The following is a 14,630-nucleotide window of genomic DNA, read 5'->3' as shown; positions in this document are numbered from 1 at the left end:
TTTTGTTTGATCAAATTTCAATCGGGAAATTAATTTAAAAAAAATGAAACAACAAAATGTGTTAGCTAATAAAAACATCAATATAATGGAGACGCCCAGTATTTCGTATGAATTTAATAATTGGTCATATTTCATTGATACGTTTATTGATAAACAAAATCCTATTCGAATTCATCATTCAACATTTTTTGATGGCTCACTTAACATGAAACTTTCTCCAGTATCCCAAAACAGACTAAAATGTATGCATGTCTGTTTTTTGTGGTGCATTTCAATCGGAGTGCCAGAATGAGCTGATTGGTTCTCATCTGCTGTGGAAAGTCGTTCGATTGAGAACAATTTGTACGAATTGGGATTTTTGTTTGTGCTCGGTCTTTTTATTCCTTATCATTTTTTAGTTCGTTTCTTCTTGCATTTTCATTTTCCGATCCCTACAGCAACGTACTATCTTTCTGCAAAGTCACATTCTCTCCGTGCCAGTTTACCTATTAAGCACAAGTATGCGTTGTTTTGGTGCAATTCTGATTTATTTTGCTTTTTTCTTTTGTCGGTTGTCTCGAACGGGTATAGGAGGGGGAAAACAATCCAATCTGCACTACCAACATGCTATGTTAACACACAAATAACCGAGCAGAGCACCGGGTGGGCAGAACGTGGCTACGATCCAGTGCACGAATGGGCATGGTAAGAGCACATGCAAATCGAGCATGCGCCCGCCCAGGGATACGGTGCTGGGAGCAAAAAAGTAAAACGAAAAAATTGGCATTTCAACTTCAAATATTGCCATTCGCTCTTTGAAAGACAACGCGCGTACCACTAGCCCGGTGTGGTGCTAAATATAGAACGCGCGTACACACTCGACTTGTTTGCCTATTAATACAAATTGCGAAACGCGAAACAATGAACTATCGCCCTGATCGCAGAAGCAGACCGGAGTTGTATAGGGTGAAAAAATTGCACGGAACCAGACGGGCGTTGTGTGTGATGAATGAAAAGGTGCGGCAAAAAATGCTCTGTGCCGAAACGACAGATGTGGAAGAGTTATTACGGTTTTAACCAGCCTGTGGGTGAGCGGCAAGGACGAAATTGGCCCAAGAGCGGTCGTCCTAGAGGGAGATTGAAGATATATGCTCGCAATAAATTCAACTCGATGCGGAGATTGTAGACATCGATCCACAATTCTAGCCACTTACTTTCGATAAATGATTTTAACCCATTTTTAAGTGAAGCACTATTGCCATATTTAATCAAATTGCCTCAAATTTGTGAAAAACGATAAAAAATTTCGAGCTGGAACAGAGAATCTAATAGCTTGATGCTTGTAAAATTGTATAATAAATTAATACTTTTGTTAAACAAATGATAAAAATGTGTCAACAAACGTAATGAAATCCCATTCAGCAGCCCAAAGTGCTACCAAGAGGGTTTATTCTTTCGCAATGCATAAATTGAGTCGAATTATGCACCTGAACCGCCCACCAACTTTCGGTTCGTTTCGTTCTACTCGACTCACACCACCGGTGTCTCGCTCATCTCATCGTCCAACATTTGGCCTCGATGGTGAAAGTCTTCGCTTCCCTGCCTTCATAGTTGACCGAAACGAACGATTCTACCTGCATTGGCTGCGAAAGTTTCCACTGGCGCCTAATTGAGCCAAGGAAAATGCAAAAGTTTTCATCGATTTGCGCTCAAAGAATAGTGCATCGGACGGGCGAAGGTTCCACACAACCGAGCGCCAGAGTCATGAATATGTAGTGTGCTGCCTGTTAACGGTAATTGAATTCATTTCATCGGGACAGGAAGACCTTCTTCAAAAATCTGCTGCATCGTAGCCGTCTGATGGCACCCAGAGGGTCGTGGCACATTGCCAGTCGGATTTTTTAAACAGCAAATGGAATAGAAATGAATTGGAAACGGAAGAATAAAGCCAATGGAGAAGGAGTAAAGCGCTGGAAGACCATTGCTCTGTAGTTACTTGCTGCATTCATTTTACGAAGGGAATATCGATGCGTATTTTTATTTTCCTGCGGCAATATTTCATCATTATTCATAATACCTTTTCGGTAAACATACATCCCGATTATCTGCGCGGATGATAAGCGCACGAGAGCAGCATTAGGTCGGTGTATGGGCACATATTTCATAACGCAAGCTTTCCGAGGCCTATTGTACGTATGGAAGAAGACCGAATCGTGTTGATGGAGCATCGTGGGATGAGAATTTCAAGGCGATAGGGTCGGTTTATAAACCTGCACGTTTGATTCAATCGACCCAAGAAGGGAATGGAGTCTCGGCTAGCGGGTGTCGGCGCAAAAGGAAGACCCGGCGGTGCAATGATGGATGAATTTGAAGGATTTGATGGTTGTGGGGAACGTAAGGCGAAGCATATTTGCGCTCGGGATAGATGGCCATTTATTGAACTGCCCAAAGAAACCAAGCGCAGAGTTGGACAGGAGAAGTAAGGGTAGCGGAAGTAGACGTGTTTTTTTTCCTCGGATTTTGTTTGCTTCCCACGCGCTCCGGATCCCAAGCCAAGCTGAACGGTCTCGCCGTAATAAAGAGGCAACATGAAAAGCAATTTTCTTTGCCATATTTCAATACTAAGCCGAACCTTTAAAGGGCTCGATGTAAGCAGCATAGTTGTATGACGTCATAGTTGAGCCGAAGATTCGAGGGAAATGAAATTGTCTCTCTCGTGACTTTGTGTTAATTTTTTTTTCTGTAGCGAAGGAGCAATCTTCTACGAATCATGGATATGAAATAAAATACCCTATTTGTATCGCTAGTAGAGCATATTTTCGAAACATAGACATCGTTCCAGGAAGATGATTGAAAGCTACAGCTCAAACAAATAAATTCATGATTTCGGAATTTGTGGATTTGCGTCAGAAAAAGGACAATTTGGCGAAAGAATTTGTTAGACGCCTTTCATAAATATTACTGAGAGGTTTTCGAAACTTCGTAAATAATAAGCGTGTTTATACCTTTATTCATTTTTTTTAATTTTGATCGTTTACTCAAACTTTAGCACAACTTGGTATAAGGTAATGAATTTTACGTTTGTATCCTTGGTTTGTGTTTATTTACATGTGTATGGATTGTCAAATTTAGGCTCCGTGTTTCCATCAATATTTTCACTTCATTTACGGATCGTTCATCGGAGCTGCTTTTGTATTCCTATTTGACATAAGCACTATGTTTACCAGGGCTTTTGTATACCTTTAATTCCACCATCCAAGCTGGAAATGCCGATGAACGACCTGTAAACGCCTACCGACGTTTATGTGAATTCGGTACACCAGGCTCTGTTTATATTCCGCGAAAGAAGATTAAAGCGCTTGAACAAAAGCCTTGCATCGTTTGCGCGAGCCTGTAAATAACAGCTAATAAGAGGAAAAATCAATACCAATGGCTGTGTCGCGTCTTGGAAAAATTGCTCAGCCATCGAGACGTCTCCTCACCACGCTCTGCCTTCCGTCCTGTTACCCTCCCATCCACCATCGAGGGTTGGAATTCCCTGCTTTCTTGCTGGGCTCGATATCGTCGAGCAATTACTGTCAACACATCTCACGGGGAAGCAAAAGCTCCGCTTACCCCGCCACCAGCCCCAGCACCGCTGCAATAAATGTCTCAATCACTCTCCCGTCGGAGGGAAGCAACAAAAAAAATTGGAAAAACTTTTCACCGCAGGAATGATAATTCCTTCGGCTTCGGAAGTGCCGATAGCACATGTGCCACCCGGGAGACCGGGCCAACGGCCGGAAGGAAATAAATAAAAGCAACCGGACAAAAGCGGAAACGCTCGGGAATTCAATTCCGGAAAATCCTCGTTCGGGAAAGCGGCGGGATCAGACCGGACAGCCGATCGGATCGGATAGATAGGACATGAACGCGAGAAGCACAACAGAAAAAAAAACACTCGCCTGCAAGAAATCACAAATATTACTGACCATCTCGAGTGGTTCTCACTGCGAGAACCCGAGCCTCGGAAGCCGGGTGTCGAGAGCAGTAAAGTGAAGCACGAACGTCTTCGCCCAAGCGTTTCCCGCCACGATTTCCCGCGCACTTCCGGGGCGGGAAAACGTCGGACTTCAGCACGTGGTTGGGAGGAAAGTGAGCCAAAGCGCGAACACGATTTCAGTCCCGGCAGTGCCGGACGAAACAGTAAATGCTCAAGAGATGGTGCGGGAAAGAGCACGGGAGTGATAATTGAAGCAGGAAGTACCGGTGGGAGAAAAAAGGGAACCGGAAGGGAAGCCCATCGTTTGCTGTCCTGCTGTCAGTCCGTTTCTGCCACCACCTCGGTGTCGATAGCATCGTCGGAATTCGCGTTGAAGGAAGGATGAGAGCTCTATTTTGTGTGTTGTCTTGCTTTTTTTTCCATTTTTCCACACTCCCCGCTCGACTATCTTATTCACCCACCCAAAGTCGGAAGTCCTCGAAAGAAAGATGATGGAGAAAGGAAATTTTTATGGCCCCGATGAAAGCGCTCGGCTCAGGGCGCAGAGTGGTTAGTGTGGTTTGAGATGCCAGTGCACGAAAGGATGCCGCCTGCTTCCTGGTGGCGCTAGGAAGAAGGAAAAGTCCTAACCGACCGCGCGCACACCACAGCGACCGCTTGTGTCCTGCGGCTGCTTTGATGCGAGATTTACTGCGATTGTTTAAATCATCCGCCCACCGGTTTCTGGGACGTGCTCGTGCTTCGAAGTTATTGCACCGGCAGGCGATCGAGGCAAGCGATGATTGTGTCGCTCTCGGTGCAGGTACTAAGCGTGTGAATGTGTGTGTGTGTGTGTGAGTGTGGTGGAAATATACTTTTTGCCAGGTCACGAGATAGTTTTATCACGCTTTTTATTTGAAATCTCGTTAACCCCAACTGTTACTCTTTCTCTACAGCTCAAACACCCATTCAGCGGGACTCAGGGTTCGCTTTTTTACTAGGCATTTGTTCGAATTGTTAAAAGTGCAATCAAAAAACACCAACACCGAAAAAAAGCAGCCCGTCAGTGAAACGAACGGAAAAATGTACCATAGACCCTCGAGTCAGTTCGTTTTGGTTCCAAACACCCGATAGTGGGCCCAATTTACACGTCGTCACCTAATTTTCATAGCACGCCGCGAGATGCAGTGACCCCTTGATTTGGCTGGGAAAAAGCAATTTCCACGACGCAGTTTTCCGCACGCTATGGACTGGTCGAAGGCCAACGTGTGCCAACGGTGGCCGACCGGAAGGGAGCGTGGCGGTCAGACACTTGAAACGCTAAACGCCGGGCCCTTCTTGTAGGGCGCTCTTGTACACAAAAACAGCCCCCAAAAAGGGGTGGTTTAGGTTCGCGGTTCGGTGGGGGCTTTTCTTTCTTCACGTCGTTATTTTTCGTTTCGAGTGAGCGCGTGAGGGCAAAAAACAACGGACCACAACCGAGCCAGCCCGTGCGTAAGTGATACTCCCTGCCCGCGTGAGCGTAGGAAAAGCCGGAAAATGGAAACGGAAGAGATTTAAGTGTGGAAAACGAGGCTGTGGGTGAACTTTTTCGGTGTGCTGGAACCGCTGGGGGGGAAACCCCAACGTGCTCGGTGGAGGAGCGTACGTTTGTGTGTGTGTTTGTGCGTGTGTTCACGATAGTGTCTGCTTCGCTCCAGCGCGTGTCAGAGTGCGCGCGCGTGGTGCTATTTTATTCATATCCATTCCGCGGCATTTGTTCGCCGGTGTTTACGTCAGTGTGTAAGTGTGTACGTTTGTGCGCCTGTGTTAGATGTGGCGAGTGCAGGCCGTCGGTGTGTAAAATTTATCCCATTCCTTGCTGCCCACCCACCGTGGGTGAAAGGGCGCTGCAGCTAATCGCGGGATTATGGCCGATCTTCAGGCGACGGTCGAGTTCGCGGTCGAACTGTACAAATTCTACAACGTGGATCTGTTCCAGCGCGGGTAAGTTAACGCAAAAGCTGCGCTTTACGCGGGTGCTTTTTTTTTTGTTGCTGTTTTTTCAGCCAGGATTAGGTGCGAATGCGTTTATTCATCCCACTTCAAGTGCGGACCATTTGGCGGGAGTTTCTTTTTATCATTTTCGTTCACGGTTCACGACGACGGGCACGTTTGGGGCGGTATTTTAAATCACACGCCAGATAACAGCTCGCAAGAGTGGTTTCTTTTTGTTTTGACTTGACAATTTGACTTGCCCAAAGTTTCAAGCTTGCATTGTCATCCTTAGACGGCTTAAACGGAAGGACGAAAGTAAAGGCGGTAGAGCGTCGATGCTGGGTTCGGTTAAAACGGGTAAAACACTTCCACGAATCAAAGCACGTTTAATTTATTTCAATTATGCAAATGGAACAACGCCTGGAAATCACTGAAAGCCTTTATTTTGTTTTATCACTTGTTCCGGTTGGGATGGTTGTTTCGAGTTGGATGAGTTCTCTGGCTCATTTTAATACAAAATGAGGCATCCTTCTTTTTTTTTGTGGGGGAAATTATTCAATCCAAAACTGCCTTCTCGCTGCCTTTGTGTTTTTTGTTGTTTGTAAAATGACATTTCGTCACTTTGTATAATCAATTCGTTACAGAAGAGATTACCATTTCACATTCGCTGAAACCAAATTAAGGGAGAAAATATTGACAGAAAGAATATTTTACGTACATGATTTTTTATTATTTTGAAGGGATAAAGAACATTCTATCGAATAAAAAATAGACTACTAAAGAAAGGTTTAAACGAAATGGGAATTATAATAAAAATTATTATAATAAAAAGTTATATTGAAACATCTTAGCATCTCCTCGTTTGATTTGAATGCATTCAACATCAAAACGAACTACGCTGGTTAGTGATTGATTTTCCAATACGGCGAACATTGAATCTAAATTATGCTCCTGCCTGATCCATCCCTTATCCACTCATCATCCTTGAAACACCAACCAACTCGCAAGTCCTCAGGGCGCAAAAGCACTCGACTCGTTTTCGCAGTAACTTCATTCCGGTTTCAATCGATTGCCATTTCACCCGGTGGCAATATCTAATTACAATTAAATTCCTTCTCCCTGCCCCAGTAACGAGGAAAATGTTTCCCGGGTGCGCGAAGCGTAGCAAAGGGATCCCGCGTTCCCTTTCGCGACTTTGCAACGAAGCACTTTAATGAAGCAGCTGCATAATGGATACGGCAACGGCTAGACCACTTTAGGCCCGGATCCATGTGAGCAACTGCACGTGGCTGATTTCGCTGCAAATTAATCGATACGATGAAACAAATTGCTCCGTTCGCTTTAGATCGCTGGCGTTACTCCACGCCTGGGTTGATTGGAATCTTTGTGCTTTTGGGGTCGCTTCGAAGATGACGATGGCTAGCAATTTCAGCAGCACACGGGTGTACGAAGGGATACGGTAATCGAATTTTACCCTCGCGTGACAGCAGCATTAGCGTTGTTCCTTCGCCTTTTGCAACATGGTAGGCTTGCTTCAAATTATCGTTTCTTTTTTTTCGCTCCTCAATCCCGACACGTGTTGGGGTTGGGAAGAAAAGCAAGGAGCTCATTTCTTCAAGCCGGTGCCCCACTTGGATGGATCGTAATTTGACTTTGATTCATCGTACCACGACCACGACCATCAATCAGTCAGTGGCCTGGCTGGTCAGCTAGCCTACGGGGAGCGAGCCGCTTGGTTGGCCATTTGCCCGAAACGATCGGGTTGCCCGCGTTGGCCGCGTTTTGACATTTCCGGGTCGTTGTACCGGACTGGGGCTTCAGTGGGTTGGTAAATATTTGATCCCGATAGCCGCTACCGAGCACGTAAAGGAGAGCAAAAACTCGTCCGTTGGCGTGGAATTGTTTGCTGTTTCTGTTCCGCTTGGCATGCGTCCGTGGAAATGCGGTCAACGCACGCAAATGAAAGCGACATATCGATTCAAATGAAGAACGTTTTCTTCGCTTGGAATTCTTCGAAATGTTATCGGTTTTCAACGCAATAATGACCTCACGTGGGAAGGATTCATAAGACATACTTTGTGCTACCAAGCGTGAACATCGCAGAACATTATCGTGCTCGTTTTTGTTTGATTGAGTTGCTATTTTTTCTGGGTTATTAGTGATCGCATATAATAATAATTACTGTCACAAGCTTTTACTAAAACCTCTTGGCTTCAATTAATTTAATGAAATTGAAACGCAGCCAGATATTCGAAATATACCTAGCAATCAATGTTTAACCCTTCGTTGCACGATTTTAAATCTTGTTTCTTTCTTCCAGTCCCAACAAAAAGCGGAATGACTAGGCCTGGTTATTCTCAGAGACGTTTGTTATTTTTTGATAACTGCGTTTTGCTGTACGCAATAGTCGCTTGAAGAGTAGCCAGCAACAAAAATATTACAGTACAAGAGCTCTGAATACCTTTTTTTTTGTTAACTTAATATTATGATGAAAATTTCCATCACCATGCAAAGAAGGGTTAAGGCATAACATTTCTCTTATAAAGTCCTATCTATCTAGCTCATTTGAAAATTTAAACAAGATTGTTAATGATGATGCTAATGATAATAATGGTGTGAGACGACTGTTTCATATTATATCGTATACGTAATAATGATATATGATGATATGCAAAGCATGTATTTTCATGAACGATACTATTACTTTGATTTATTTTATCAAGAGTAATCCAATGTAACTATTCTTGAAGTTTCTATGTTTGCCTGTGATATCCATTCGAGGCTTCTATGAAATACATCTAAATACATAAGTAAGATTGAACATTTTGAAAAGAATCGACCCAAATATTCAAAACCTTCTTAAGCAAAGATTTCACAAGACTTCCTGTTTATTTACGTAATCCATTACAAGCTGTTACAATAGTGTTGTAATAGTTTTGATTTCGTTATAGCGATTTACGGCTGAGTAGCATAATATTTTTATTATGGAACAACAGCATAGTTGACTAAGCATAGAACTTTTTTACTAGTTTGTAGTAGTAAATTTTAGGTTGTATAATATCCTAATATACAAAAATTACATTTCCATTGTAAAATGATGGACGAAAATGTTTTGAGTAATGTTTAAATAATAATTTCCACTAAGCAAAGCGATGGAATGATCTCTTTTATTTGTTTTCTGTCACTTTTAAATTGAGCCAAGCCCCCTATAACAATTCAATAGGTCCAACAAACGCTTTTTGCATAATCGAATATGCAACATTAGCATATTGATGAGCCACGACAGTAGAAAAGCTAAAAGCACAATGAAATCCGGATGTTTTTGAAAGGAAACGATATCCTTCATTCATATCTGTTCCGCATCGATTCACTTAGCGGTGCGTGCTAGATTCTCGATAGCCCCCGAAGTATGTGGAAAAAAGCAATTGAAATAAAAAATTAAACCCATTTATTGCCCCCACCTTCTACTCCACATTCTACCCTGGCACCCCAATCTAACTTATCGACCAGAATCAATATCGTACATCCCCGCAACCAGCCTATCAAACCTCACCGGATGCGGTTGAGCCTCAAAGTCGCAAGCCCGACTCATGTCAACCCCGTCGAACGATTTTCCGTCGATTTTCCGGCTGCATTTCAAATCCGACACGGCTGGTCGCGTGATCGCGCAACTTTTTTGCTATAAATGAAGCAAAAAAAAACGAACGGGAAACAGGCTTTTTTGCCTCTTTCCCTGCCCGAAGCCGGATGGTGGAGTTTTCCGTTCGCTTGTTTTGAATCTCGGCTCCATTCGACGGCTGAAGTTGAAATGTCCGCAGGCGGACACCCACCCCCAGCACCTGCCACATCTATGGTGTGCGCAAGGATCGGGCTGTCCTTTTGCCTGCAAGTCTCTGTTGCTCCTTGCGGCAGCCCCAAAAAGGCTTACACCGTTCTGCGTTCGCGCTTTCGTTCCGTGGCTTGCCTTAACTCGCGCCCTTCCCTCGAGCACTTTATATATGTATAATGAATCACCTGCTCGTCCTTGGGAGAGAGAAAAAAACGCAAGGATAGCACCCGGCGGCTTCCTTGGCGGCTCAGGTTACCTCGAAGGCTGGCCGCGCTGAGTTTTGCTGGGGAAAGTTTTTCTCATTAAAATTTATTTGTTTATGTTCAAGTGTAATCGGGTTGAGAGGCTTCCGCTGGTGCTACTTAGGTTTCGGTTTCGACTGGCGGGAACTAGCTTTTTTTTATTTGTTTTTATACTCTGAATTGTGGAAAACCTCGCCAGCGTGCAGCGAGATGAGAAATGTACGGCCGCAGGATTGGGCTGCGTGGTAACATTTATTTAATTAAAATGGTTTATTATGCAACGTGTGGGTTTTGTGAGAGCGTGGTTTTGAGACAGTTACAATTAGTACGTCTACTTTATCGCTTAAGGAGTGCGTTGTAGACATGCATGCTTTATCCTTTTCATCGCTTTTTTAATTTTCTTAGAAATATTTTTTCTAACATTTTTAAAAGATTTTTCATATAGTTTTTCATTTAATATGTCATCTTTGGGTTTTTTTACTTACAATGCTTGTAACAATTTTTGAGATCCCCACGATCTACATTTCAATAGAAAATGGTAAGCGTCCATGGTGTTATTTTATAGTTATAGTTTCATTACAAAAACGAAATCAAATTAAGAAGCAAATATTACATTTAGTATTGTTGTTACCATTAAAAAATCACACATAAATAAACTATAAATATATTTTCTAGATTCAAATAATCAATCTTTACATAAAATGAATACTGGTCTTACTTCCGAAGCTGAAGAAAGCATTTGGTTATCGATTGTCAAAAACATCCAAAATCGTTCCATTCCAATATGCTGTTACTTTTGAAAACTCTTCGTAAGCAACCAAAAAACGAATAGTTCCCGCGTAACAATCGCTTCATTTTCCGCACAAAACGTCGCCTCCAATTCCGAACATCCGCGAAGCAACGCTCAACTCTTTGCTCCTTTATGTCGCACAAAGCCGCCGCGTACGCCACGTGATGGCGAAATGAATGGTTGATGCTTTTCCCGGCCGCCTCCCGACGAAAGCCCGCGGCACTCAGGTCTGGTGCGGAAAATAACGACGTCTACCCACGAGCCCGGGCCAGGGCAAGGGAAGAAACCGAAACAATATTGCGCCGTGATGTCCCAATTACCCGTTCACGCTTTCGCGAGCCGGAGCTCATTTAAAGTTAATGCAAAGTCACGCTCTACGGGGCCGCTACATTTTTCATTTCACTCGCTTTTCCCGGCTTTCCCACCCCCCGGTTCGGGCCGCCTTTCAGCGAAAGTAGTGACGGTTCTAGGGCTTTTTGTTACTTTTTTGTGTGCTTTCTTCTGCTTTTTGTGCCCGATCCTTTTGCTCCCGGCTTTGGCTTTGCACCCGGTCGTATCCTTAACATTCCACACGGGGAGCTGGTGTGGACCGTGGCGAGGATTAGAGAATGGGGGTTTTCGATTTTTCGTTAAGTAGCGAAAGATGGAACGGTAAGAAAATAATCTTAGAAGCCCCAAGCTCCCCGAGGATTCGGCGCAATTTGTAGCCACTTTTTAAAAAGGCTCGTACCATTCCGTTTTGTGTTTATGCACCACAAAGATTATTATTTAGAAAATAAATGAATAGAAAATCACGAGAAAGTGCTTGACGTGAAATGGTACAAGTTGTACGTGAAAATATTGTTGTCCCTTCATCCTGTCGTACCGCTGCAACAGCTCGTTTCTGCTCATCACTCACATTTGTCATTCGCGGTGTCGATACGATCTGAATGCAATTATTTCCTTCCGATACGCTGTTCCCGCTGTTCGGAGAAAGCCTGCTACCATATGCAAGTGAGTTAAAAAGCTCACAAAGAAATCCCCGCTTTTCAACGTTGCCGTTTTTCCTCGACTTCCTTCTCGATGCGCGTATCCTGCACACGTCTTGTCTCAGCATCCTCCACACAGGAGGTTCGAAAAGGACGCGTCTCTATCACACCAGGTTCACCTAATTTTACCTACACACGTTTTCTCTCGCTCTGTTACGAGCGGCCGAGATTGGGCCCAAAAGCTCGTACATACTCGACAGTCGTGGGGGTAAAACTTTCCAAAGAATAGCAGAGGACGAGGTAAATGGGCCCTTTCCATTGTTGGGCCGGAGTTTTCGGCGGATCGGCCTCATTCATGTTTTATACGTGTACCGGCACGGGCTGTAATGGCCGTTTGCCGGGCGTGGGATCGGATGGGAGTCGCACTCGACGGCCGGATGGGTCGTGCTCTTTTGTAAGGATGCACGGAAGAATCCACAATGCCAGACGGAGTGGAGTTGAAAGGCGAATGGTAAAAGGAAAAATGTCAACGGATGTTCGGTTGTAGGCTGATGTTTTTTTAAGCTTCGAATCATACTACCCAAGGCACTGATAAGGGAAAAAAAGAGTGCTGCTTTTAACGGGAGAAACTACAAAGACAAGCTTAGCATATTATTTTCTTCACACTTTTTAACTAGGGCTTTTTCTCTCACACACATGTGGGATTGTATAAATTCCACTGTTCGCGGTAAAGATGAACAAGTTTTTGCTCTTATATCTCTCAAACAATATACGTCTCAAAATATGTATATAGTGGGTAAGGTAAATCAATATTCAAATTTGTCAAAAAGCGGTCATAGATAAGATGGTAGTGAAGTGAGTTGTGTCTAGACCCGCTTTATGTTCCGCTTCCGATTCGACTCCTTTATGACAACTTTGACACCTCGACGCGGAGTATCTCGCCACAATCTCGTGTCATTCGCGGAAAGCCTTAATAGAGGACTTTTGAAACGTTGGTTTGTGAGGTCGTTCCAGAGAATTATAGATAACGAAAGGAGCATTGGGATGGCGAGATGTCAAACTTGACTAAAAGGGTGCCTCATCCCGGTTGGAATGCTGTGCGTGAAATGTTTCAGCACGGAGATTTTTCGCATCGATTGAAACGGGCTTCTGCGTAAGTAAAGAAACATTTGCTTGAAATAATCGATACACGTCATTCAATCAGGTTGTGGAAATAAATTGGATTGGTGTCAAATTTTATACCAACACTACGAAGTACAAATAATAAATTTCTTTCTTTCTCGTGTCATAAATACTCCATCCTTCTCAGGCTCCTTCCAGCCCTCAACCAGGTGAAGGACTATCACTTATTAATCTCTCTTTTCACGCTCACCCCGGCCCGGTGTGCCTTTTAAACAGTGAACATTACAACTGTACAAATAAGAAAAATACGTAACCACCAAGAATGGTGTCAGTCAGTCAGGAAGGAGGTGGCTCTGGTTCGGATGAAAATGAAAATGTACTGCTCCTTCACACGCAGGCAGCCTCTTCCTGGCTGATGGAAGGCAGCGAAGCGTCCCAGAACCAGCAACGGGGTCATGTACCGACGCAAAGCAAACCGAACGAATCGCCCACCTAGGGATCTGCACGCGACGGACGTCTCATTGTCGGTTCGAGGCATCTAAGGCACCTTGGTTTCAATGTTTCTCGAGAACGAAGCGACAGGGCAAACACATCTCGACTGCTGAAAGCCATTGCCTTGGCGGACATTTTCTGATCGCGCCGGAATTCGTACAACGCTTGAGTAATTCCAACCCGCCAAAGAGGGGGGAGAACTATCGCGGTTGGGAGGACGAAAGCGAAGGGCGAATGAAAAACATGTCAACAATGCAAAAACCTACCTACATACAATGCAACGCCTCGGAACGTGTGTATGGGGCGAAATGGATGTCAGGGAGTTTTCCATTTCTCATTGTACTCGAGACCCATTTTTTTCGCCCCGGTCAAGATGCGTCCCATCCAACTGGCGTGTTCTTCTTTTAGGCGAGAACCATTCGCCTGCTGCTTGGGTTCATTTCGTGTAAGAACAGGATTCCTGCCACCGATAAGGGGACATCGCCGGATATGGGTGACACACGCGCGCACACACATACACGAGTTTGGGTGGTCTGAAATGAGTCCAATCCGTGCGGTGTTTTGCGTTTTCTCATTTCCGCTGCACCGGAAATGGGAGCGACAGTGGTTGCTTTGGAAATAAAAGCGAACCTTACCATTGTGCGATAAGAAAAGGCGACTGAGGCCTCGGGACGTGGTACAATCGTACCTACCGGCGCCGTTCAATGAAGGGCTTTCTGGGTGATATTTTTTCAACCCCCTGCCAACCATTTTAAATGAACGCCCAGGGATATCTCATGAGTGCGGATAGATGTTTTAACATGAATGATGAATGGAGTACATTTTGTGAATGGTAAAAAGCGCTTCTTGAAGATGATTAAATCTACATTTTTAATTTGATTTAAAAGCAGCACGATTTTTTTTACATTATGTAAACATGGAAAAGGACGCATATTGTACATGAGGTGTGAGTTTTTAGAAATCGCTTTAAAAATGTTTATTTGTGTTGGATTATTAAAAATTAGCTCACGTGTAATAGCAGAAATCGTGCAAAACTTTGAAAGTGCTTTTGATTATACTCAACCTTTTATTTATGGTTAAAAATATTGTTTAAAAACTTATTCGAAAGTAGTACATGTTTTGAAATTACTGTAGGTCATTTTGAATACAATTTTATTGCCCTTCACTGCAGGTATGTGTAAACCTACATGTGCACTCAATTGCTTATTTATTTTGCGAACCCTTCGCAACGGCACACGATTTCAAGGTGGTAAACATTTCGCAGCCCATG

The 14,630-nt window shown here is 43.8% G+C and overlaps 1 protein-coding gene across 1 annotated transcript in view; it reads left to right on the top strand.

The window, feature by feature from the left end:
* The first annotated feature begins 5,849 nt into the window (after positions 1–5,849).
* Positions 5,850–14,630, top strand: part of LOC128725345 (uncharacterized) — a 35,593-nt gene continuing 26,812 nt past the window's right edge. The window contains exon 1 of the mRNA XM_053819080.1: positions 5,850–5,926. Within this exon, the coding sequence (XP_053675055.1) occupies positions 5,850–5,926 (77 nt within the window). The remainder of the gene's footprint in view (positions 5,927–14,630) is intronic.

This window comes from Anopheles nili, chromosome 3, assembly GCF_943737925.1.
Source record: "Anopheles nili chromosome 3, idAnoNiliSN_F5_01, whole genome shotgun sequence".
NCBI lineage: Eukaryota > Metazoa > Arthropoda > Insecta > Diptera > Culicidae > Anopheles > Anopheles nili.
Note: the sequence above shows the minus strand (reverse complement) of the source record. Positions and strands in the feature narration are given on the sequence as shown.